Here is a 27,745-nt window from a genome sequence, read left to right on the forward strand (position 1 = left end):
CAGTTTTCTAGTTACGACTTTTCCCTCAAAATAGCCACGGCAAAAGCCTGTAATTTAGGTTTGCGAAGTTAGCGCTGTGCCTTTCTTTTTTAATGAAAAGCCGCTTCGATTTCGTATGTGCATCCCAGGAGACCATGGTAGTTCATACATAGCTGACTGATTGATGTTCGACGGGAACGTGGTGGTCCATTGATTGTTTATTGATTCTGGACAAGGCCTTTTATGGACAAAGGGCCACACGCTTTCGCCAAATCTTTGCCACAGTAACAAACATGACTTCTTCAATCTAGAGACTGTGGACGACATGTTCTCAGAGTGAAACAAGGCCCCCACGTAAGTTCCAAAATTTTCTGAGGCAGAGAAATATACATAACATCTAATTTAGGAATCTTCCCAACTTATAGTTCTATATGCAAGAGGTGGTCATGAAGATGCGCTCATGACTCTTGTGACGTAAGAATAAAGTATGTATTCTTTTTCCAGAAAGTTCCTCCACCGTACCACCAGTATTTTTCTCGGAAAAAAAGACGCACTCAAAAAGCGAATGTCAAAAGAGAATGCTCAGAATCGTGAGGCGCACATTGTAATTTATGAGTGGCGTAAATAATATAACTGCCTGCTGCGAGCCTTTCTATATGTTAATATTTATATGCGTAGTTATATATTGAAGCAGCATTAAAAGATTACGTCAGTCTTCACTGACAAGATTACGATAGCCGATATTAGGTCATTGCATCTGCGTAATTGAGTTTATGCAACTGCATTTATGGTATTCCAAGGGTTCTGTCACAATAGCGGTTACAGATACATACTCGAATTTCTCCACAAGCAATGTTCAAGAAAAAAAGGACACATGAGTACGTTTATATCTAATCTTATTCATCGCTGTTCACCGCTTCGGTCAACAATGTTCGCGAAGTAACTGTTGCACTCTCCCCCTCGTCTATTTATCTTGTCTCTGTAGAAAATTTACGCCGGTACAATTAAATTTTTTTAGAAGGACTTACTGCAATGGCGGCACCACGGCATCATCGGAACGCAACATTCTGCAGCTTTCTAAAAACGTCATGAGCTTGGATCGCAGTTACCAAAATAATAACCAATCAAAAATATCATAACTTGTAATCAATATATTCTGTATACTAGACACGACACACAGACAATCCATTGTTATTGTCAACAAGAGGCGACGCTTGTTCCAGGTAACGAGGTAGCGGTGGCAGCGGATGACACGACCGCCACCTTGCTTGCTGTTTCCGGGCTGTGTCACGAGGATTAGGGTGCTATACAGTGCTTTTCTAGGAAAGAATGTTGATGCAAGGTGTATGCAGACTTGATGCAAGCTGCGTCCAAAGTATACACAACACTTATCCAATTACATTAAGAGTTTCTGTACCATTTGTGTCAAAGTCGTGCATACGCATTTTGGTAAACTAGCCGACAATGACCACGTACGTCCATGGGCTGAAGCTTTTGTATACTCGACAGGGCAGCAGCTGGCGCCCGTCAAGCCGAAGGAAGATGGAAAGAAACCTTCGTCTCGGAAACCGCATTTCGCACGACTTAAACGTCCACTCAGATGTTAGCTACAGTGCGCCATTCGCGCTTGCGCTTAGAAAAAACCACCGCCGCAAGAGTGGTGCAAACGCTACCATTTCCAGAGGACGCATTTCGGTACTATAGAATTTAAGGCAGTGGACTTCTTATAAATATTCAGTTCTCTGATTCGCGAAGTCGTCACGAACGTTTACTCTTATTTTTTCGCAGGTCAATTACAATTCTTGTGATCTGATCCAAAAATGGAACAAATTCGATACGTCGTCTTGGTGTGTTTACTCTCGCTTCTGTCGGCATTGGGAAGTGGCGGAGGTGCTAAAGTCACCACTCCTGGTAAGTTACTTCCATGAACGTCTAGGCTTTCACAAATTTGAGCTCAATACCACGTTAATTGCCTGTAGCGCTTTCAATATTTTCTTTCTTATTGGGAGTGCGTTTGGCTATGATTCACACAAAACGTATTGAATTTTTTGCCCCCTTTTCTGAACGGCAAACGCCTCTTGCAGAGTTAGCGAGCACAAGAGAAAGTAGAGAATAAAGATGGACGGTTCATGGCACGCGCGCGAGCACGACACGGCAGGCAGATAGGGTTCATCTAGGAATTAGACGTCTTGTCTTGTTGTGCCGTTCCAAGATTTATTGTGTTTTTGTTGAATGAAAATGGGCTACTCCAGAGGCTTTTGTAAGCGGCAAAATTTTCTGGTAGAGCTGCATTGCTCCGAGATTCACAAATAATGTTTATCCTCAATAAGCCTTGGCACCAATATCAATATTTCGCTGTCCAGAAGTCAACTTGCCACATTTTCCGATACTGACACTCTTTAGCAATAACTAATTAATATTCCGTGAAACTACGCGAAAGAAAAATTTGGTGCTCTTTCAAACCCGCCAGAGCGTCACTAGTTTGTCGCATCATGCCAATATTAACATTATTTAACATTTTCAACATAAAACATTTCCCTCATTTGCGAAGAATATCGCACAAATAATTTCAATTGAAACCAAAAGCAAATATTTTTATACATCATTGTGTAATCAGTGTTCCAAGCTTGGATAGTACTGGTTGGTATCAAATATAATGTGATGACCGCGAGAGAACCTTCCAAAAGATAAACCTACTGCAAAATTGATATAAATAGTTCACAAAATATACAGGAGTGCGAAATGAACATACAGACGAAGAAGGTATAATTCATAGCGATAAAGTAGATTTAAGGACAGATAATTTTCAGTCAAGACTCCTCTCTCTATCGTTGAAGCAACGCAGGTAATCGAAAATATAGGCGCTGCTCCTGATGTTTGGGTTAAGATCGTTTTCCTGTCTTATTTTTGCTCACATTGCTGATGGTCTGAACATGTGCACAAGCACAGGAGAATATCTAATTTTGTTCGATACGTCATGTTTTACTTAAATTTTAGTTGATGAGGTAAAAAGTAACCATACGTCCAAAGTAATATACTGTAAATAAGTGCACGAAAGGCTAGTTGTTTTAGCGTCGAACAACTAGAGTCAGCAGTCAGCGCCGGTGTTGTCGTCTTCCGCTAATCTTGCTTATAGGCGTTATTTTTTCAATCTGTCGAACAGGGAAAGTCCCCTACATTTACGGATACTCGCTTGAACTTGTTACGTGAAACAAACACAAAGGTGAAACAATTTGCAAGCTATATTTACACAAGATACGCCGTGATGCTTGCGTTGGAGTCACGATCGCGCTTGACTTTTTCGTGGTCTTCGCCACGCAGAAAAGTGTTTGCCATCGCCTGCAAGTGTTCCGCAAGATAAACGCATTGAGAAAAATACAGCCCCATGTTACTATAAAGGTCACCACTAAGATGACAATGGTGCAGCTTCAGCCTTGAAAAGATCGCGACAGCACTAGAAGGCGACCAAGATAGCGTCGGATGGGACACTGGGGCTTTCCTGTAGGTAACTTCGGTCAAGTGGCACAACCTATTGGCACTCGTGTGAAATTCAATTAAGTAACGTAATCAAGACCCTTTTGTGGCATGTGAGTGCAACATCATTTCGTTGTTGCAATGGAAACTGAAAAAACAAATATCCAGACAACAATCAGAACTCATTGAAATGTAGTTAGAATTCAGTGATGCGCTCCTTCTTGCGGGCAATGGCCAGCACAATATGCACATTCACTACAGCGAAGTACAGTCACTACTAAGACCCCTCTCTCTCTCTCTCGTTGAGCAAACAATAGACTGTAATAGTAAAGAAGAGGGCACCCAGATGTTTGCCACTTATCACAGATGTCATCAGGCAACTCTTTTACTTTACATGAATATGAAAAGACAGACCTAAATGGGATGGGAAAAGCAGGGAGGTTAACCGGATAAGACTCTGGTTTGCTACCCTACACTGGCGGAAGCGTAAAGGCAAATTAAAGATAGAAAGAACAGGGGAGACAAAAAAATTCGGAAACGAAAAAAAAACGAAAACAAAGGATATGGAATGCCGTGAACGTCCATGAGAACCAGTCTATCCAATAGGCCCCTCGAACATGGAACTTACCTGTAAGGGTATTATACACTTTGTTCACTCACCAGCATTACACTATTGCACCCTTGCTTGCTGCTATGAGAAACGCGATTGTAACATGCGTTTTTCAGTTGTCGTACGTTAAATACAACTTATTCGCAAATAGAGAAATTTTGGAGTATAGATTGTAGATGGGATTGACGCAAAGCAATGCGCACATAATTAGGTCAGTGCCAGAGGAGCCATTTAAAAATTAAAAGGAGTCTATTGAATCCTTAGTCACAACATGTGGTGACCCACATTTATCGAATATCTCCTTTATCATACACGGCTCCTTGCAAGGATGACTATCATCATGAGCACCACTGTATTCATGTCCACTCAAAGATAAAGATCCCTGTTAGACTTCTACAGTCGGCAAACTCGAGTCATATATGGATCAGTTCTACCCTGCGTCTTCAAACTTTCCAATTACATTGCACCACATAATCATCTGCCAGGCCCGAGTATGTTCCCTTTGGTGCTTATTTTGTTACTTTAGTCTACCATCTGAGATCTGCTCTGCGTATCGCGTGATTTTCGACCATGACTGACCCTGATAATCAACCAGAATAGCAGCTAACTCGCATTCCATCTGTGATCTATATTTTGGTATTTCTGTATTCGAATGCTATCATGCCCCATTCCCCATTTCCTATTCAAAGACAATGACAAAAGTACAGCGGCGACTATGCGAATCTTCCACGCAGGCGCTAATGGCGCCCCGTCTCTGCCGATCATCGGCCGTATAGAAAGAGAACAAACTTTTGTGATTTTTAAAAAGAGCACGCTTCTTCCAGCGCTCTTAACGGGCTTGTACTTAGCGCAAGCTTTCGCACATTCACAATGTATTTGTTTCTTCTCTAGCACATCCTTCATTTCCATTCTTTTTTTCCCCCACCGCCGGAGACCCAACTAGACACTTGTCTGCGTGCCGGAACAGATCTCTCTTGCATTTCTCTCTCTTAAGGCAATAATGTTCCATTCAACTGGTGCCTGCACGGCCTTCAACTTTGCAGGTTTCTTTGTTATTGCCCGAGAATAGTATCCATCAGCTAGTACGTGCCGATGCAGTGACCTCGCGCTTTTATTTTAAATGATATCGCCAATCAATCGGTTGACTTGCAAACGCCTTCCACATGAGCTACAAACCATTTTCACTCGTCTGACGATTTCCTTCGCGTTACCTGTGGCGTGTCTGGACATAATTAGCCTATATAAAGGTACCAGTTCGCACCTTGACGAAGCTAACTGCGAATCACGACCACTTGAATGCTAGCAAGCTATGAAACTTTACTTTATATTCCTCAATAGCGACATCCCAACATAACTACAGGTCGCGTCGCTGCAGGGGAACTGTTACGTGAAGCTTTTTTCAAACTTTTCTATTCCATTTCTTCAATTAGCCCTCCACGTTCGGTCACATTGTTTTCTAGCCGCCCCCACTTTGCTTGTCTGTTACCCGACATAAAGAAAGACGTGAACACTGCTCCTCAAATGATATGACGCGTTCACTCTGTTTATGTATGATTAGACCAAACTCCCGCCCACCTTATTATTTATTTCCGCTTCTACGCCTTTCTCTTCATCATCCTTCCGCAAGTGGTAAAAAACATTCGGGCTGCGCCCGCTTTACCTGTCTGGCACGCGACGTCACAAATCGCGAGAACTCACGTCAATGTGACCTGTACGCATTAAAGATGCATTATTATTCCTCAGGAAACTGAATTTTATTCGGAATAGCCGGCGACTGCCCCATTCTCAAAATAATAGAAGATGGCTGCCTGCCAATCACTTTGGCACTGGCTACTCGGAGCTGCTGGGGAGAATGGATTTACTTGCTTATAATAAAAAATTATGCGTGGCAGTCCTCGAGCAATTTCGGCGGTTACGCAGTATCGCTCAGCCGTGTATTCTTCGCTGAGGATCCGGTTAAGCCGCCTTTTCACCCTTCCGTTGCACGCGACCACAATTTTCTACTAGACACAGAAAGCTAACCAATACGAAGCCGGGTAATAGCACACACCGGCACCACTCACCTCATCACGTTACCTCTTTTCCCTGCGTTAGCCCGGCCCCACCGATACTCTTCCAGTTTCCGCGTGCTCCTCACCTCTGTTTAACCAATTAGATACGAAACACCTGTCACCTAAGGCAACGCTGTTCGCTTTGAAAGGAAACAAAAGCGACATCCTATAACGAAGTAATAGTTTCATTGGTTCTTTACAACAACGCTGCGAGTCCTCGCCCAACGCTTGCCCCAGCGGTCATGTAATTTGACGTCAGGAGATTAGAATAAAAAATAGATTGGAATAGCTTTACGTTATAGAGCCCCAGGTTTCTATCGTCGTAGGCGACCCCCAACGTTTAACTTTGGCCTCCAACTAGACCACTGCGATAGACAGGACATTCACTGACGATTGCTTCAAAAATCTTTATTGCTCATAAGGAAAGCTACGATTCTCAGAGTCTTCATAGTTGGCACCCGTGTTCCAGGGCGCCAGCAGCCTCTGCTGCAGGTGAGCTCACTCTACCAGTAGGAACTGATCGTCTACTTCAGAATCGGACATTGCAGCCGTCCACTGCTCTGCGCTCCGATTCATTATGTTTACCACGGCTGATGGCATTTAGCAGTGCCTACTAGGTAACTGCAGTCAAGTTCAAAAAGGAGTACTTGCCTAAATTTTGTAAATGTCACGTTAAAAGTACTGAATGGGCTATCTTTAAGGTTGAAACGCTAAAATACAATTGTGCAAAATGCATTTTGCAAAATAAAAGCGCAACCTAAACATCGCCGGTATCAATATTTAATTGATTATGCATACATGGAGACAGTTACCGAGGTATTCCTGATAAGCTGGTGCTTATGAAATTCTCGATATTTTCTAACCCTGCTAAAGCGGTGCTTCTGATTCTGCGTGACAGTTGTCGAATATTTGTCTGCTAACTTACGAAAATTCTTATATGTGAGATCATTTCCTAATTAGTGGACGTTTCGGCACCCAGCTATCATGAGAGTGACTGGCGCGATGATAGCACGTTCAGTGGCAGTGTATAATAATGGTTTTGTGAATACGTGCCCCTATCGTGCACTCTGTTTCTGTTAAACTTACGTCATTGGTTTCCAGCGCCATAATGTAACGCAAGATGTCCGTTTAGTAGTGTCAGCTAGCGGTTCTTCCCTGATTCTTGGGCGTGCTTTGCTTACAGCTAGTTTCTGCTCACGCTACCCATTTCAGCGCTGTGCGGCATGACTATAACTGCATTTTATCCCAAGAAAATATTCTCGGAATTAAAATTCTGGCAGTGGTACAAATCCCTGTCTTCCTCATGGCCTTGCTTCTATCAGATAGGGAAAACACCCTTTGGCTACACTACGCCACGTTAGCCTGTCGTTCTGGCCTCCATACGACGACCGCGTATGAACAATTATACAACTAGTCCTTATACAATAAAGAAATCAAACATGGGCATGCAGCATCAAACGCTATTACTTATCCTCGGCTCATACCCGTCGTGATTGCGCAGTGACTTTGGCGTCGCGCTGGTAAGCCCGAGGGCGCAGTATAACATCTCGGCCACGGCACCCGCATTTGTAGGGGGTGAAATGCAAAAAAACGCCCGTGCATCTTGCATTGAGCGGACGGTAAACAACCCCAGATGGTCAGAATCGCTCCGCAGTCCCCCACTACGGCGCGCCTCGTACTCACGTTGTGGTTTCAACACGGCAATCCCAAGAACATAATTTTTTTATCATCGGCGCCACGCCAACTGTTGAGAAAACGTGTGAAACACATGCGGCATTAGAGTGCCAAAGCACCACCTCCCTTGCGATGTCACGCTACTGACGCGCATGGGAGGCTTACGGGTGGAGGCCCTCCAGAGAGGTGCATTACGTTTGAATGCAGAGGCCACGCCAAAGAGACGCACAATTACTTCCGTTCGATCGCCCAGTGCTCATTCCCGTGGCTTTCGTCCGACTTTACGAAATGGTCGTTCCGAGACAGACGTGTCATGGGCATCAGGAGATCAGGCGACCGAGCAAGGATGACGACGTTCCGTTGTAAAAAAACTTGAACAATTTTTTTTTTTGACCGCGATGGTACAGCTGATGTGAAACGAGGGAGAGTGAGATTACATGGAGGGGCTCCAAAACCGATATCCGAAACTGCCTTTGGATCGGCCGTCGAGTTATTGGACCAAATTCCAGCCTTTCTCGCCGAGCAGGTAGATCCCTCGGTTCCAGATGCGTATAAACCTTGTCTTCTCGCGGTGATGACTCCATATGGAAATATATTGAGGGCCTCCACGAAGAGTGATTGAAGTCAGCAGCGTTTCACCTGGCCCACCGCTGCATTGCAGGGTGCTCGAAAGAGGGGGCGCATTCTTGCGTCTTCCTTATGCCAATTTCCCACCATTCTTTTGTGAGATAACGAGTGACTGCGACCCCTAAACATAAACTTGTCAATCGGAAGTCATTTCTTACCCGTGACGAGGCGCCAATGCGTATTTCGTAGATTGGAGGAAGGTCTTGACTTCAGCATTCGACCACGCACCACAGTGGGAGCTGAGCGGCCAGCGCCAGGCGACTCCGAAATATGCAAGTCGCGAGTCATGCATCACACTTAACCAGCGCTTGCCGAAGGGCCAGCCGTAACATGCGCCGCTCGTTCGCGGACGGCTCATGGGTTTCCAGATACGCGCAATGACTTTGGCCGCAACAAACGAGGCACACTGTCGCGCTCCACTCAGTTATTTGCAACGTAAGTTAAAGTATTTCTGCTGTGTGAATCCTTTAAAGAATAGTCTTAGAAATTACGGTACATGTGTTCTACCAATTTCCTTTGAGTTCAATTTCTATCTCTAAGCTTTTATTGATCATTTGGCCGTTCTTTATGATAAACACGGAAAATAAAGTCACACGCACTTCTCGACGTAACAAATGTGCGACATTTATTTTTATTACTTATCTTTGTTTTATACTGCAATACTCTCAATCCCTCACAGGAATTATCACAGTGGTGGGAGTGAATACATAAACAAAATGCACATCGAAAAGTTTCCACAAGCAGGCAGTGGAACAAAAACAATTAATTACGGCGTTTCACGAGCCAAAACAACTTTCTGATTATGAGCCACGCCGTAATGGAGGACTACGGAAATTTTGACCAGCTGGGGCACTTTAACGTCCACCTAATTCTAAGTATACGGGTGTTTTCGCGCTTCGCCCCCATTGAAATGCGGCCGCCGTGGCCGGGATTCGATCCCGCGACCTCGTGGTCAGCAGCCCAACCCCACAGCCACCGAGCAACCACGGCGGGTAAGGCAATGGAACAGAAAAAAAGCCAGTCATCAACATGATAAGCACCTGTGACAAACGACGCCTTCCACGAATTCAATAAACGATTATAGCGTTGGCTGACCAACAATAAATTCATTCAGGGAATTCCAAAATTTCTTAAGTGTTTCTTTGTAGCTGGAGGCCAGTTCTACGTGTTAGCAGTAATGCACTGGTTGGCACAATGTGTCAGACATCAGCAGGGTTGCAGCAAGTAGCATTGGTGTGTGAACGTATTGCTTTGCGATAGGAATGGTGAAATTCTTGAAATTGACAAAGAGGTATTCTTCAATGGTAGGGATGCCTTCGATATTTTGCACCATAAAAAGTTAAATTTTCAGTCTACCCAAAGTGCAAAGAAGCCCCAAATTACCGCTAGTGCCCTTGACATACGTATTTCTGGCGGCAAAACGTATACAGCCCACGCCATCAGAAATAATTCACCACTTCTCTCTGTACCCTCTGGTGGTCCTGAGAGTATCTAGCTTACTGATTGACTAAATAGCTAATTTAAAGGTGTTCAATCAAATTAATAAATCAATATGACACAAATTACGTAAATATTTTTCCTAAAACAGCAGTCGAATTTGCAAATGTGGCACCGCATTGCACTGGTCGTACATACAGACATGTGCTATGCCATTCGATGTTATTGTGTGTTCCTACGGTTGCGAAGAAAGGATTTTTTTTCCTTATCACACGGTACAGGACAAAATGTCAACAATTATTCTGTGTATACTTTATGCCTTCCATAATACAGAATGTATCTACAGGAACACAAACATCAAATTAAATCACTGAAACGCATTGCAAAAACCGGGGAAATACAAATCCTATCACCTACAATTCACAGAAACAATGAAGTCTTTCAAACGAAAGTCCCTGTCCATGTAATATTCTGCTACACACCGCGTTGTAAACACAGGTGCTGTGCCATAGCCAAACGCAGAAGTTGGCCTCATTCCAAACGGAAATAATCGCAAATCTATCCATCACAGTTTGCTTCACCTTCTCACTCTGTGCTGTAGGAACTGCGCAGCTTTCCTTTTCTGTGTGACGCCCACAGCGACGTTATTTCTTTCTGATCGCAGGAAACCGCCTCGTCATCCTATATCCGCGCAACGCCACCTACATCATCCCAGTCCGATCAAATGGACAGTTCAAGCCGCTTCTCACATCTGCCAAGAAAAACAGAAACAGCGCAGCACCGTCGACATCCGAAGTGCGAGAAGGGCCGCCCGTTTACGACTCAGCCACACATCTTCGGCAGATTGTCCTTGTCCCCAAGCTCACGTACCCGCGCATGCAGCAAGCGATGCCGGCTGGTCCGTACGGCTACGGGAGCCTCGCCGACAACAAACCTCCAGGGTTACGCGATTTTCTCTTCTGCTTCGAATCGGGAGGCACCGAAATGTGCGTGCGCGTGGACCTCACTGCGGGAAGATTGATGGCAGCGGCCAGGAGTCACCACGAAGTGCGGAGAAGGCGGCGGAAAGCGCGGCCGAGGAAGAAAGTAAACAGAAAACGCCGATCCTGGAAGGTACGTAACTACGAGTTGAATAAGATTAAAACAAGAAAAAGGGCTCAGTGGATCATGGAGACTGAAAGTGTTTTCGACTGTGGTCGAAGCAGAGAAGCTCCAGGCTGGAGCCAAAAGCTTTTCTTCAAGGACACTCGCGAAGTCAGGGCGAAGATAAATTTTCTTGTGGAAACTTTGCCTTCCGCCTTAGGCATCACTTGTTTGCCCAAACATGACCACCTAAATACACAATTGTTAGACAAGAAAGTAATGTTGTAAGCAATAACCTATAGCTACCAGCCTGCGCCCGTAGATGAAGCAATATCTACTCCAGTAAGAAACACCAGTAGCGTTAGCGGAAGTAAATATTTTCTTTCGAAAATAAAATGACTATGAGCAGCGAAAGAAGCAACTACTCTGCGTTATCGAAAGAAGTGGCATTCACCCATTTCTTGTGGTGGCACAGGGATTATGAGCAAGTTTTCCTTAGGTAAGCGAACGTGGAACCATGTTAAGATTTGCTGTCGTGGCTAAAGATGCTTGTGATTGTTCTATTTATGCAGAACAAAAAAGGGAATGATGACTGTTCTTAGGGTAAGCTATGACGCGACACCTGCACAAGATATGCTTTGTACACTTGTCACGATTTAAAGGTAAAACAAACACGATCAACAAAATGATGTTTGTTGTGGAGATCGCCATTCAAAGCGATTGTGGCCACTTTTATCAGGGAACAGATGGCAGCGGACCGGCCCGGCGTACCACTGGTTCTTGACCACCGATCGATCGGTATTGGGAGCGTGAGCCCGTTTTGATATTTCTCCGTCCTCTAGCCCGCTCTTAGCTATGTTGACATTAAGGCTGTTGTAACATCGGGCATTTAGCTTAATAGTAGGCAAGAATCTAAGAAACATGGCTATGAGGCGAATGTGCAAACGGTTATATTGTACAGTGCTTCGCATGGCGAAGGTTCCTACGCTTCTGCAGTGGTCACCTTTTTTGGCAGTTTTGTTAGAAACACTCGCGAATGACGACATGCGCTACAAAAAAATCTACGCCACACGAGGGCTGCGTAAAAGGAATATGGGCCGATTGAGGAAGGATATATCACGTATCGACGATATTCCGGCAAGCGATTACGTGCGCAATCAAACAGACGTGTTCTCATAGTCCAAACCTATCTATCAAAAGTCTAGTCCAAACTAAGAAAATACCAAAACTAAGACGAATCTGTTAACATGCACAACAGACAAGTGAATGTAACTTGGCCACTTGAAGCGCAAGAGGGGACTGCATGACATACCTCAACTTAATTAATTTAGCATGCGTTGTAAACTGGAAGCCTTATATCGGGGTCAACTTCTATTTTCTGTTTCAACTACGCGTGAAACGCGTAAATAGCCTAAATGAGAAACTGCTCAACCAATATGCATGAAATTTGTTGCACTTAGTAGAAGACAAATTATGCACATCCCATGCACGCCGGGAATCAATATAAGCGAAGCTTGATCTGCAGTTTGACTTGATTCACGATAATTAGCAATGAGGTTGATGACAAATGTTTAATTTATTCACACTTAGTGCAATATTAGGGTCGTGTGTTGGTGGTAAACGTTACCCCGAGAGCACCACTGCCGTTTGTCTGCGCAGCACAGAACCCACAACAAGACGTGTTTGCCAGGCGCGTTGTTGTGCGCAATTGTTCGTAACCTCCTAGAACGTTAGCATTCCCATCGCCTCACACGGCAGATCGAAGTGTTAAACTTTACTTGAAATACTGAGCTGTATGTTGCCAAAACCACAATCGGATTATGAAGCGTGCCTTAGTGGCGGACTCCAGCTCAATTTTCAACCCTTTGGGTTCCTTAGCGGGAGCGTAAATTTAAATAACAAGCGTTTTTTTTTTTTTTATCCATCCCTACCCCCTTCTCGTCGCAATGCGGCTGTCACTGCAAGGATCGAACCGGTGACCTCGAACAACGCCATAGCCGCAAAGCTACCGCGGCGGGCACAGAAGTGTTGATTTGACGTACCACAGCTTCTGTAGTGCCACCTATGCGCTGCAGTGTTTATATTCAGCTTTGCGACAGCGCGCTATGCGTCAGTTGTACGCTTGAAAAATTGCACGGTGTCTATTTTTCGCAAGTAGCAGAAACGTACCGTAAAGTAAAACCCAACATAAATGTATCGAGATTTTTTATGGTAGTAGCACTTCCTTGTCTTCTTTCGTCGCGTTTTCCTTCTGCCATCCCCAAATGTATTCCAGCTGCGAGCGAAGAGTGGCCAGGCTGTCGTTATTCGCTCCTTTTGTAACTGCGTAGATTCTCCCCATTCTCTGCCTTCTCTCCCTACCCCTTGTCTGCCATTTTATCTATCTCTACTCTGAACTGGCACGTTAGAACAAAGGTAAGCATTGCAGTTTCTGCAGTAGTTTTGAGGGGGGTCACGAATAATTACGGCTGTCAAGCGGGTATTGTGGAGACGCGATGGAATGGTAAAAACCAGTTTCTCGGTTCGCGTTTCCTCTCTGCCATATTCCTGGCAAGTATACGCACGCTCTGAACCACGTCCCGACGCACTGTGACTGCCTTGCGTCGTGACTGCCTTGCAATGCTTTGCACTGCATTCGCAGTGCACAGCATTGAAGAAGGACCGCAAGCAGCAAGAAGGGGATCACAGGAGATCTTCGGTTGGCAATAACTCCACTTGTGCTGAACGCATTAGTACTTCTTGTTGGAAACGTATTTCTGAAATAGGCTGTCTTTTAAGTCAAATCCATTTCTCGATTTCAATGAAAGGTGGTTCAGGACATCTTAAAGACCTATTAAAATGGTTCTTAACAGCCATCCTGCTTTTAAGCGCAGTGTGCAGACAGCTGATGCAAACGCAACCTTTCTTTCATCACAGAGCCCACGCATCGTACAGCTAATTTCTGCCGCTTACATGCAACTTTTGAATTAAAAGGTTCCCTCTGTAGAAGGCAATTTCCAGCATTTTCAAAATATCGAAATCGTTAAAATGTCCTTCATGTCGCTGAGAAACGTCGTCTGTCATATGATAGAAAATGTTGTCGCGAAATAGACAAAACTGTGCCTAAATCAATCGAGAAATTGCTACGGTAACGTTGGGCTACAAGTTCTTATGAACTGTTTTTGAAAAGATTAGGAATGGCTCCTTCAATAGTTTCCGGTTTTAGTTCACTTCCGAAATGGCGGAAAAATAAAGGCACGGTTCGGTTACAGTTATGCTGAAAACAACGGTTCAGATCCGGTTTTCGGTACAGTTTTCACTGGGTATGATGCCCTGCAAATCAACTCCTGACCCTCGACTTACACATCAGGTTTGTCCTCTCTTTTCACTGTATATGCACGTGCAACATCGCTCAGGGAATTTTAGTTTGCAAACTTGAAGCTTGAATACAATGCAAACGGAGCAACCACAGTGCTTGTAGCTTTATTAGCTCTGACGAAGAGCAATGTAGCACTGGACAAGTGGTACCGTAGCTGCAGTTTTGGCATTATACTCGTTTTGTTGAGCACGAAGCGAATTTGGCGGGTTGAAATGAATTCAGGTTTGTTTTAATTGAAAAATTACTTACAGTGTGAGCAATCTTCAAGCACAGTTAGCTCAGGTTCGAACCACAAGTGAGCGCAAAGGGACGTTCGGTGAATGTTACGGTTTCAAAGCGGTCTGCCTCATGAGAATGCCACATGGGCGGATATCCAAGGGTACATAAAGGAGTGGGCTTAGCGTTGTTGTTTCGTTGGGGCACAATGAAGCTCTCTCTTCATTTATATCTGGACGATGAAGGCGACTGTTTCGTATTGGAGTCATAAGAAGCTACATGGCCACAATCGGCGAGCGGAAAAACATACGAGCGCTTCAAAATTACGCCTAAGATCGCGGACGGGGCCAGTGTTGCCAGAGCTCTATGCATTTGAATGTAACCTTTCATTTGAAATTTTGCAATACCTTAACATACTTGGAGGTAATAGAACGTGGCACCTAATAATATTCATGTTAGAACCCTAAATCCTGTATTTTAAATCTGCAATAACCTTTGAACTGCATTGTGAGATATTTTTAAAGGATCAGAGCATCGCTCTAAGCTAACACTAGCTTGCCCATTGCCTGCAAAAGTTGTCACCGAAATTTAAAAAAAAAACTGTTCGCTTGAGTAATATCCCTCATACTTTTTGCAACGACAAATTCGAAGTGCATACGTATTTTGCTGCACTCCGGCAATCCTGTCAATTAAATTCAAAGTCTAAATAACGCAAAAGCTCCTTGATTGCCTTCGAATGTGCCATCCCACGCAAATTGACTCAGTGGATATTCAGTCGTACGTATCTATGAAAGAGTAGCATGGCATGCGACATATATGTTATTACTTGGGAGCTATCATTCGCAGGATAGCCGAAAAAAAGAAGAAATGAAAACGTCGAAGAACTAACTCTATTCAATAGCTGTGGTTTGCACGGGCAACAAAGTGAAGGCTCTGTCGAGCTGCGCTCTTTTCCGCATTGTACTGCACTGTCTGTGCAATCCAACCTTTCTTTTCACGCGCGTTTCCGTTCAACCGACGCGGCTGGAATGTTTTAAATATGTTAGGAAGAGACTTTGATTGGGTGAATGTGCCTGTTTCTTTATTCTTTTGCGAAAATCCTAGTGGTCATATAGGCTTTGACAATATCGTGAATTGATTCTCTCTGCATGAGTAACCACCACATTACTGTGCAATAATCTGATAATGTGCGATCAGAGAACCTAAATCACAACTGGGTATTTTTTATAAATCTGTATCTATACAGCGCAATCGACCAGCACAAGTCGAGGAGGTACGCTGGCTCTCCCTGGCAACGTTCATTACTGAGCTACATACGCGCAGTGTTTACATATATATGTTACATATATATATATATATTTACATATAAATGTATATATATATATATATATTAATTCGGACCACCTGGAGATCTTTAACGTGCACCCATATCTAAATACAGGGTGTTTTCAATTTCAGCCCCATCGATATGCGCCCGCCTTGGCCGAGATTCGATGCCATGACTTCATGCTTAGTAGCCCAACACCATGGTAACTAAGCAACCACGGCGGGTCGTATTACACTTCCGTTGGCAGTTCGTAATGTCGATTATTATGACTGATCATATTGTACTGCAATGTTTGATAGCGCGCAATTCACGTTTCTGATAAATATTGTCACGTGGTGGTGACGTTAAGAACACAGTAGCAATACTGTGAAAGGCAAAACTAGATTTTATTGGGCGAACCTGTGCCCACAAAACAGGCTACACTTATAGCACAACGAAAGCGGCGAACACAGTCGGCGATCGTCGGAATTCTGATCAGCGAGGCAAGCGCGTCGGCTTTTATACAGCAGTCGTGGAACGTTCCAGACTAATCGTTCGGACCCGCGTGCCTTCCACAATGTTCTACACCATTCGCGTCACGCGATGAAATCAGATAACACAACGTTCGGCGACAACAGACAGCCGGGTAGAAGCATCGATAACTTTCCAGAAACTTCGGATACATGCAGGTGCGCCCCGCGCTGTGCGATTACATTTGTTAGGTGGCGAAACGTGGTCGCCCGATAAAGATAAGTACAGGTGTCAATACCCCCCTCTTAAAGAGCATCGATCCGATGCTGCATACAAACGAAAGTAATAAAGAAAAACACCCGTAGCAAAGAAAACAATAAAATAAGGAAGTTCGTCAGCGTCCGTAAAAGGGTTTCAGACGCACCACGTGGACCACTTCAGATCGTGCGCGGCGCCGCTGTGAATGCGAAATTCCGTCTGGCACGACCTCATAGTCCAGTGCGCCAATACGTCGAATGACTTTGTAGGGTCCGAAATAGCGGCGCAATAGTTTCTCACTCAGACCTCGTCGGCGTATCGGTGTACAAACCCAAACACGGTCGCCGGGCTGGTACTCGACGAAGCGTCGTCGGAGGTTGTAGTGTCGGCTGTCGGTCCTCTGTTGGTTCCTGATCCGTAGGCGGGCGAGCTGTCGGGCTTCTTCGGCGCGCTGCAGATAGCTAGCGACGTCAACATTCTCTTCGTCAGTGACGTGGGGCAGCATGGCGTCGAGCGTCGCTGTCGGGTTCCTGCCGTAAACCAGCTTAAACGGCGTGATCTGTGTTGTTTCTTGCACTGCCGTGTTGTAAGCGAAGGTTACATACGGCAGGACCGCGTCCCACGTCTTGTGCTCGACGTCGACGTACATTGCTAGCATGTCGGCGAGGGTCTTGTTCAGGCGCTCCGTGAGACCATTCGTCTGCGGATGGTAGGCAGTTGTCCTCCTGTGACTTGTCTGGCTGTACTGCAGAATGGCTTGGGTGAGCTCTGCTGTAAAAGCCGTTCCTCTGTCGGTGATGAGGACTTCTGGAGCACCATGTCGCAGCAGGATGTTCTCGACGAAAAATTTCGCCACTTCGGCTGCGCTGCCTTTTGGTAGAGCTTTAGTTTCAGCAAAGCGGGTGAGATAGTCCGTCGCCACGACGATCCACTTATTCCCGGATGTTGACATCGGAAACGGCCCCAACAAATCCATCCCAATCTGCTGGAATGGTCGGCGAGGAGGTTCGATCGGCTGTAGTAATCCTGCTGGCCTTGTCGGTGGTGTCTTGCGTCGTTGACAGTCTCGGCATGTCTTGACGTAACGGGCGACGTCGGCGGGCAGACGCGGCCAGTAATACCTTTCCTGTATTCTCGACAGCGTCCGGGAGAACCCCAGGTGCCCAGCGGTTGGATCGTCGTGTAGGGCATGCAGTATTTCTGGACGCAGCGCTGAGGGTACAACAAGAAGGTAGCTGGCGCGGACTGGTGAGAAGTTCTTCTTCACGAGCAGGTTGTTTTGCAGCGTGAACGAAGACAACCCGCGCTTAAATGCCCTAGGGACAACGTCGGTGTTCCCTTCCAAATACTCGACGAGGCCTTTTAGCTCCGGGTATGCTCGTTGCTGTTTAGTGAAGTCTTCCGCGCTTATTATCCCAAGGAAGGCGTCGTCGTCCTCGTCGTCTTGCGGCGGGGAATCGATGGGGGCGCGTGATAAGCAGTCGGCGCCGGAGTGTTTTCTTCCGGACTTGTATATTACCGTGACGTCATATTCTTGTAGTCTGAGGCTCCACCGCGCTAGCCGTCCTGAAGGGTCCTTTAAGTTAGCTAGCCAACACAACGCGTGGTGGTCGCTGACGACTTTGAATGGCCTGCCATAGAGGTAAGGGCGGAATTTAGCCGTAAGCCAAATGATGGCGAGGCATTCCTTTTCAGTCGTAGAATAATTGCTTTCCGCTTTTGACAGCGACCGGCTAGCATACGATATCACCCGTTCAAGTCCTTCTTTCCTCTGAACTAGGACGGCACCGAGGCCTAGGCTACAGGCGTCAGTGTAGATTTCGGTATCGGCGTCCTCGTCGAAGTGTGCAAGTACCGGCGGCGACTGCATGCGTCGTTTGAGTTCTTGAAATGCCTTGGCCTGCGGCGTTTCCCACTTGAACTCGACATCACATTTGGTTAGATGTGTTAGCGGCTCCGCGATGCGTGAAAAGTCCTTGACAAAGCGCCTATAGTAGGCACACATGCCAAGGAATCTGCGCACTGCCTTCTTGTCGGTTGGCTGCGGGAACTTTGCGATGGCAGCTGTCTTCTGTGGGTCGGGGCGTACTCCTGATTTGCTGATGACGTGGCCTAGAAACAAAAGCTCATCGTAAGCGAATCGGCACTTTTCCGGCTTCAGAGCCTGATGACTTGATGGCCTCTAGTACTGTCGCAAGCCACCTCAGGTGATCGTCGAAATTTCCGGCGAAGACGACGACGTCACCCAAGTAAACGAGACAGGTCTGTCACTTGAATCCTGCTAAAACCGTGTCCATCAGGCGCTGGAACGCTGCAGGCGCCAAGCACAGTCCGAATGGCATAACCTTGAACTCGTAGAGGCCGTCTGGGGTGATGAAGGCCGTCTCTTCGCGATCTCTTTCGTCGACTTCTATTTGCCAATAGCCAGACTTGAGGTCCATTGACGAGAAGTATTTAGCGTTGCAGAGCCGATCCAGTGCGTCGTCTATCCGTGGGAGGGGGTATACGTCCTTCTTCGTGATCTTGTTCAGACGACGATAATCGACGCAGAAACGCAGGGTTCCGTCCTTTTTTTTCACCAAGACTACAGGAGATGCCCACGGGCTTTTGGACGCCTGGATGATGTCGTCGCGCAGCATTTCGTCGACTTGGTGCCTTATAGCTTCGCGTTCTCGCGTCGAAACTCGGTATGGGCTCTGGCGGAGAGGTCGAGCGCCCTCTTCGGTTATTATTGCGATGCTTTGCGACTGGGGTTCGTCGAATCCTTGATGACGTCGAAAAGCACTCTTTGTATCGTCGAAGTAGACTTCTCAGCTGTTGTTGCTTAATCGCGGGGAGACTTGGATTTATGTCGAAGTCTGGCTCGGGAACTAAGGTCGTCGGGGTAGATGCAGCGGAATCCGAGAGGACAAACGCATTGCTGTTTTCCAGAATTTCCTCGATGTATGCGATCGTCGTGGCCTTGTTGATGTGCTTGAACTCCTGGCTGAAGTTTGTCAGCAACACTTTCGTGTTTCCTCCGTGCAGTCGAGCGATCCGTCTTGCGACGCAAATTTCACGGTCTAGCAGTAGACGTCGGTGGTTCTTTGTCTTGTGCTGCAGTTTGGTCTTGGCGTCGGATCACGGCTGCGTCGTGTTGAACTGAAGCTGGTACGTCGCATCGTCAAGTCGTCTTTCGACGGTGTAGTCTTGGCTTCCTGACTTCCTCGGGACGGCGGCGTGTCGTTATTATGTCGTCGAGATGGTTTCTTCGGCGTCTTCGTCGGCGGCGGAGGATCTTCGTCAGTTCGACGAACAGCAACCGCACCTCCATCGGTTGCTGCCTTTAGTTTTCCGGATATGGGCTCGCTGACCGGCCCCGGGCTGGGCCAGTGTATGGTCGGCGCTGCGGCGACAGGTAGCGGCATTGGTGATGGCGAACGCGACGGTCGTCGAGAGCTCCACTGAGTAGCGGCGAGGTATTCGGCGATATCCCGGGGGCGTTCACCTTGCTGCGGGCGCGGAGCGTTCATGGCGAAACCTCGCAGTCCCATCTCCCGGTATGGACATCGTCGGTAGACGTGACCCGCTTCTCCGCAGTGGTAGCAGAGCGGGCGGTGGTCAGGAGCGCGCCAAATGTCCGTCTTCCTCGCGTATGTGCGCTGGACGACGGGTGGTCATGCTGGCTGCGGCGGCGGCGGACGACGGAACTGCGGCGTGACAGGGCCCTGCCGCGGTCGCGGAGGGGGTCCTTGACGGCGCGCGACGGCGGCGTAGGTCATCGCTTGCGGCTCAGGCTGCGGCGATTCAGGGGCTACTCCAAGTTGTTGTTGGAGCTCCTCACGCACGGCGTCGGCAATCGAAGCCACTTGAGGCTGTGATGATGGGAACAGCTTTTGTAGCTCCTCCCGCACGACAGCTCGGATAGTCTCGCGTAGGTCGTCGGTGGCCAGTGATTGAGCCCCGACGTAGTTTGTATAGTTCGTGCGGCGATCGAATTGCCGGTTCCGGATCTCGAGTGCCTTCTCAATGTTCGTCGCCTCACGAAGAAACTCTTCGACGGTCTTCGGTGGGCTTCTTACCATCCCGGCGAAAAGTTCCTCCTTTACACCACGCATCAGTAAGCGGACTTTCTTCTCCTCGGCCATATCCGGGTCGGCGTGGCGGAACAAACGGCTCATTTCTTCCGTAAAGATGGCGACGTTCTCGTTTGGTAGCTGCACTCGGGCGTCCAGCATAGCTTCAGCCCTTTCCTTGCGCACGACGCTTGTAGAGGTGCGTAGGAAGCCGGTACGGAACAGGTCCCACGTTGTCAAGGTCGATTCCCTGTTCTCAAACCAAGTTCTGGCGGTGTCTTCTAAGGCGAAGTAGACATGCCGTAGCTTCTCGTCGGAGTCCCAGTTGTTGAATGTTGCGATTCGTTCGTAGGTCTCCAGCCATGATTCCGGGTCTTCAGTCGCTGCTCCATGGAAGGTTGGTGGGTCCCGAGGTTGTTGTAGGATAACGGGGGACGCTGGGGCAGCCATTGGGGTTGTCTTAACCACGATCTTCTTTGTCGTCTCAGGTAGAAGTCCGTGTTCTGGGGGCAGTCCTTGCAGTCTGCGGCTAGCACGCTGGTCTTGGGCGATGTTGGTTTTGTCCTCGGGCTTCGGGCTTGGATCGCGGCTTTGCGGGGGCGTTCGGTACATGAACGCACAAGCACCTCCACCAGATGTCACGTGGTGGTGACGTTAAGAACACAGTAGCAATACTGTGAAAGGCAAAACTAGATTTCATTGGGCGAACCTGTACCCACAAAACAGGCTACACTTATAGCACATCGAAAGCGGCGAACACAGTCGGCGATCGTCGGAAATCTGATCAGCGAGGCAAGCGCGTCGGCTTTTATACAGCAGTCGTGGAACGTTCCAGACTAATCGTTCGGACCCGCGTGCCTTCCACAATGTTCTACACCATTCGCGTCACGCGATGAAATCAGATAACACAACGTTCGGCGACAACAGACAGCCGGGTAGAAGCATCGATAACTTTCCAGAAACTTCGGATACATGCAGCTGCGTCCCGCGCTGTGCGATTACATTTGTTAGGTGGCGAAACGTGGTCGCCCGATAAAGATAAGTACAGGTGTCAATATTCTGTAAAACAATATGGCCAATGGGCTAGCTGGTTGATTTGCGTCTCGAAAACTTTTGAAGCGCTATGAAAGACAGTACGCCTGTTGTTCCTTCATGTACTGTCTTCGCAACAAGTACCGCGTGTGCTCGGCCTCTCAACAATGATAAATTGGTAAATGAACGAATGATGACTATAGGCAAAGTGATACCGCCAGGTTGTTTAGCTGTTCAGTACCATACGCGTGGTAGTTACTTGCAAACAAGAAAAACGTTTTAAATATGAAATACGTAACACTTCTCAGTCTCATAAGCTGACTGTAGAAAATTGCTATCGTGTCCGGATGTTCTGCAAATGGAGCTTTATTTCTCTTTAATAGTGGAACCTCATGTTTCCGTAAGAAATATTCTTCGTGTTCAGTATCGGAAAACTGGCAGACTTGATCAGTACAGGTGCTGAACATGGAAACACTGCCGGTCTCCTCAGAATATCTCATAAAGTAAAATATTGCGAGAGACATTTTTTTTTTTAAAACGTTTACTAATGTACTTTTTGATTTACTTATATGTGCAGGATACCGTCAGAGACACCTTCTGGCCAGAAAAACAAGAATCCGGAAAATCTGGCGGAAATGACATTCCTGCGTTTCTGGAGGACACCATGGACGTGTTCACGTTCAAGAACCTCACTGTTTGGCGAAACGTTCGATGGAAACGAGTGATGAACACCACGGATTTGGGCACACACCCAAACGCTTCTGCCAAGCTGAACGCAACGCTCTCAGAGCCCGCAGAGAAAGAGGTAACCGTGCAAGCTGCCAAAGACATCTTGCTCCTGCACGAGCTTCTAGAGCTCACCCAGTGGTCCTCGGACAAGAAGTGGGCAGAATTTGAGAAGGGATGCCAATTGCTCGCGACCAGCCGTACAGTCCTGAAAGGTTGGGGGACCGACTTGGATCCCCCGTCTAGCCTCTCACGGGCGGGATATGAGAGCAGCCCAACGAGCGAGGTGGAATCCAAGCCGATATTTTTTGGTCACCGGTGGATGCCACCGGATAGGCACGAAGACCCTGAACCAGAATTTGCGACTAGGGAAAAGAGTGTATATGGTACTGAAAGCAAATCAAAAAGAAGTAATAAAATGTCGGGAGCAATGGCTTGGAACAATAGACAGCCAGCTGAGGACGAATATGTACTCGCTATTCCCCAAAGTGGAGGTGACATTTACGCGCCGGCGAAGCATTCAAATCGCGATGCTGGCAGCAGTGTTCGAGTTGGTCACCAAAACTTCGTGGGTGCATCCAGTACTCGTCACGACCCTGGGCGCCGAAAATACGGATTAGGAGGTGGGGAAAAGCACAATGAGTGGATTAAGACGAATGGTGATTATGTTCATAGTGACAAGAACTTGGATGATTCGGCTTATAGGCGAAGGCGGTATCACGGTGCCAGCAGCTTGCATAGTGTCGAAAACAGGCCCGAGTGGCATAGGCCCCATCGAGGTGGAGGCATGGCGGCAAAACAGCCGAATGTGAGGCAGATTGAGACGGAGCCGTCAGAAATTGACGAGCTCATCGAAAACCGGAAAGCATTCGGAAACGTCTCAAATCGACTTGTTCTCTTCGCGGAGACGGTGCGTCTCGGCACGATGCAATCGGAGTTCGGATGGAAGCTGCTCACAAAAGGCTTTAACCTATTCAGCAACAAAAGTCACATCACGGAAGAAGAAATGAAGGACTTCGTGGCAAAGCTACCACCACCCATGCTCGGGAGCGCGTTCCAGGACACCATGAACTCTATGATAATCTACGACCTGATCGCCTTCAACGGTTCGGGTGATTACAACAAGTGGGTTGAAATGGAGCGCCAAAGACTGCCCATCGGGGCTGCGCGGAATATGAGCCGAAGTGTGCAAAGTCGGCTGGCCACCGCGCAGTCGTTGAAGCCAATGGAAGACTGGTACGTCAGGAAGCTGGACGAACTGATAAATATGAAGCTCAGCATTCTCATTCTGAATGCTTCGTACGACAAAGACATAGCAGGCCTCCTCTCAAAGAAACTGAACGTGGACGTAACGCCTGAATCCCTCGAGACGCAGAAAAATTTTTTGAGCAAGAACCGCTTGTCAGCCAGACTTTTAGGAGCCGTCTACTCCAACGAACTCTGGGCTGCAATGATTTTAAATCTCATTTCGCTTAACGATCCCAACGGTACCTCTCCCGAGTGCGCCAAAGACCTTCCGCGTCTCAACCCCAAAGACGCGAACAACACGGAAGCCCTGGCAAAGGAAGTGGATGCGATCATCAGCAAGCTGAAAGACACTAACAGTACTATAATGAAGGAAAAGTGCATGAAGGAGTTGTTCTTTTTAAAACTGCTCACCCTGGCTGAGAATACAGCACACGAGAGGGTCTGGAGGGACGTAACTGTCATAAAATGGACAAACTTTTCGGGCACGGAAGCTGCCGAAGGAGCGACCTTCTCGCCACAAACAGTCAGTCTTTTAAGAGGCTTTGTCCACGCCAGCGACTTGTCCGTCTTCCATTCGTTGGTGCAGCAGATTAGGAACTTCGTTCAGAAGCCTGATATGGCCAAGAGCGCAGAAAGCGTGGTGCGTAGCAAATTCCTTAATGCACTTCGAAATGCGCCTAGCCAAATGCGAGAAACAAAGTCTCGCGAGTCTAGCAAAACAGTCTTCCCACGCTCAAAGACAGAAGATACGGGCAAGAACGGCTCAGTCAAAGGGCAGCCCTCTGTCCCTGGTACGCAGATTGAGCTGTCCGCGCATGATGACAGCAGGGATGCTCGTAGCCAAGAAAAAGCTGTTGTATTGCCAGATGCACAGCAAGGGGGAACTACAACACGAGAGCTGATTTCTGAAACAATGATACCTAAGAAGATTCTAACAACAGTGACACCAGCTGGGGGGAAGTAGCCCAAAGGTTATTGCGAAAAGACGTGTGCAGAAAGCTGGAAACACTAGTACAGTGAATACAATTTAAGTAGAAACCATTATAATATTTATGACAATGGTTTCCATGAACAATTACAATGCTGCGTAAGCTATATAGCAGAACATAGGTTGTGAGGGAATAAAAGGCACCAAATAATCTATCAGATCCGAGTCTCCTTATGCGTGATTCAAACTGAACTGCCAGTGTCTCTCCACAACTACATTACATGTTCGCACCACCACAACAGAACATAGGTCAAATAAAAGCAAAAAGTATAACGAATTCCCATCGATGACGAAGTGCAAACGTGAGCGTGTGGGTATGTAATAGACACCTGCAAATATATAAATAAACATGTTACAAGAAATAAAGCACGCCAAAATCAACATAGATGAAAATTTAAGGAAAGAACCGCAAAATTCCCGTCTACGAGTGTCTGGTTTAGAATAAGAATTATATATAGAATATAAGAATATAGAAGTATAAGAATTTGCGCACAAACTTCCATGGTGGGTATCTAATCAGGTGGGCATAGACCGATCGGTGTGGTCAGTCATGAAGCATGCATGCACCTAGCTTGCAGAGCGGCGCTCACGAGGAGGTTGTTGCTTGCAGGCCCTACTGACAATACGAGCGTTCATAACACTTGGCCTTCATCAACTACTCTGCTTCATATTATCGAGTGTCACTGAAGGAAATACACGGTTCCGCATTAGACTTAGAGGTGACCATTGCACTGTCCCAAGCTTCTCACCTGTTACTACTTTCTACTGCTGGCGCAAGATGACGCAAGGTAACGGCAAGTCGCTTTATTTTGCAGCTTACAGACATAAGAAGGGCACGGTAGCAATCTTGTTCCCTTGTGTAAAAATGTCGGAGCGCCAAATCGCGAATTGCGTCTGTCATCAGATGCCCAGTGTATGTGCTGGTCACGTAGCGCGATAGTGGCCGCTTTTGTTATAATAAGAAAAATATGTTAGCTAGAGACTTACGCCTGCGTCACTATTTCTAAAAGCGAGGGCTTCTTCCTGCATATTTAGTGGGAAGTTAGCGCACGTATTTCTGTTACGTCTATGTTCTGGGTATTGCAATGTTTTATCATTGATACTACTACACCAAAAGGCGTCCACTTCTACACGAACGATGATTAATGCCATCAGCTTTCTTTTGAGTTCGTCACTTATGTCAACGTAGCTTAGATGGAAATCTTGTTGTCGCTGTTAGTTTTAACATTCTGCTCGAGCGTCACTTTAACCGGGGGCACAGTTTTTGTTGCGACTTTTACAAACAGCTTTGTTTAGGAAGTAGTTTACAATTTTTCACCAACATCTGTTGCATCATTGCTTTCATTCAGGTGGTGTGCTTCGGGGCGTACGATCTGTGCAAAATACGGTCTCCCTTTTGATCGTTAATATTGTTACAAGAGCGACTGATACATGGATGAACGCGAGATTAGGCAGAGCGATGAAGACGATGATGAGGTCGCTTGCACGTGGGCTGGATCAGAAATATTATCTTGCCCTAGTTTCCTTTGCAAATATTTCGTAAATATATTCTTCGCCTACATCTCGTCTCTGTGACAATATAAATTATTTCATGGGTTTTACGTTCCAAAACTACGATTTCATTGCATAAGAACCCTCACGCCGTAGTGAAGGTATTTGTATTAATTTTGAACTACTGGGTTTCTTTAACGTGCACCGAACTTGCAGTACAAGGGCGCCTTTTGCAATTCGCCTCCATCAAAGTGGTAGTGTGCGCGGTTTCAGAATGGCTGCTGAGCTTGGTCTTCCTAATCTGTGGGATTCAGTAGCATACCTAACTCTTCTGCGTATACGCCAACAGATATCAGAGAGATGCGAAGCTCTTCGGGAGAGAAAACTTCTGGGTCAGGATGGTTCTTGCAGATGTGTTTTGAGGTCCCTGCACTAACAAGCAAGCCAGATGACGATCAGGTACTGCTGAGAAATGCATAATAAATTTTTGAGGTCATCTACCGGTACCCCCGATATCTCTCTGATCTCCACCGCTCTCTTCGTGCCTTTTAATGTTACGCCTAACATTTTCGTTCTACCACCATTTGCGCCGTCTTATACTTTTTCTCAAGCTTGTTTGTCAACCTCAAAGTTTCTGCCCCACATGTTAGTACTGGTGGAATACAATGATTGTACCCGTTTCTTTTCGACGACAGTGGTGAGCTCACGTTCATGATTTGGTTATTCCGGCCGTATGAGCCCCATTCATTTTTTCTTCTGTAAATGTCCTTCCCATGATCACAGTTCACTGTAAGTGACCTAGATAAACGTGCTTCTGCGCAAATTATAGAGGCTGACTGCAGCTGATGAATTCTCGTTCGCTTGACAGGCTATTCAGCATTACATTTGTCTTATGCATATTAATCTTTAACCTACTCTTACATTTTCGCAATTAAGGTCCTCAATACATTGTTCCAATGTGTCCCTAGCGTTGCTGAACAGGACAATGTCATCGGCAAGCTGAAGGTTGTTGAGGTAATCGCTGCTGATGGTCACTATTAATCCTTCCCTGACTAACAGCTTGAATACTTCTAAGCATGCAGTCAATATCATTTTAGAGAACGTGCCCCTTTCTTTAACTCTTTTATAGGTATTCTCCCATTTTCCTTTCGGATAATTAAGGCATGTGAAGCCGGAACTATCACTGTAGCTGAGTCGAAACCAATGTGAGAAGTTGCGGATGTGTGCGCTCCAGCTGAACGTAAATATGGCAGTTTCACATCATTCTCCAATCTACACATCCTACATAAAATGTTTCCCAGTCAATATAGGGACACATGCCCATGGTGTGGGGCCATCCCAACACTACATCACATCACATGGGAGTGCAGAAATAACTTCTCTTTCCACAAAGAAAAAAAAACCCAGTGCGGAAAAGTGGGAGGGCCTGCTCACCAGCGGCGTGCTCACAGTCCAAAAAGGATTGGTGCAACACGCTCTCAAAGTGGCCAGGCTCAGCAGTGCTCTAAAATAGAGGCGCCGACCACTCAGGACGACGGAGACTTCAGTAAAACATAAAGACCTCTGTTAGCCGCTGAAAGCTGTAAATATAGCAATAAAGCTTTTCCTTCCTTCCCTCACATAGATGAAACAATTTTTTAGTGTTTAGCTCAAAAATTGAC

General features: G+C 46.6%; 1 protein-coding gene across 1 annotated transcript; it reads left to right on the forward strand.

Annotated features, from left to right (window-relative positions):
* On the forward strand, nt 1-27,703 carry LOC129385603 (uncharacterized). The gene is made up of 4 exons (XM_055072373.2): nt 1-333; nt 1,768-1,890; nt 10,517-10,965; nt 22,209-27,703. Exons 2-4 carry the CDS (start codon nt 1,800-1,802, stop codon nt 24,567-24,569), a joined length of 2,901 nt encoding a protein of 966 aa, XP_054928348.2. The 5' UTR covers nt 1-333; nt 1,768-1,799; the 3' UTR covers nt 24,570-27,703.
* Nucleotides 27,704-27,745: the final 42 nt, after the last annotated feature.

The sequence above is a fragment of the Dermacentor andersoni genome, chromosome 7 (assembly GCF_023375885.2).
Source record: "Dermacentor andersoni chromosome 7, qqDerAnde1_hic_scaffold, whole genome shotgun sequence".
Classification (NCBI taxonomy): Eukaryota; Metazoa; Arthropoda; class Arachnida; order Ixodida; family Ixodidae; genus Dermacentor; species Dermacentor andersoni.

What these genes read in the sequence shown, in the direction of transcription:
- LOC129385603 (XM_055072373.2), top strand. Translation starts at nt 1,800, where the DNA reads ATGGAACAAATTCGATACGTCGTCTTGGTGTGTTTACTCTCGCTTCTG. An exon ending in TGCTAAAGTCACCACTCCTG is followed by an intron (nt 1,891 to 10,516) that starts GTAAGTTACTTC and finishes TTCTGATCGCAG; the next exon opens with GAAACCGCCTCGTCATCCTA. An exon ending in GAAAACGCCGATCCTGGAAG is followed by an intron (nt 10,966 to 22,208) that starts GTACGTAACTAC and finishes TTATATGTGCAG; the next exon opens with GATACCGTCAGAGACACCTT.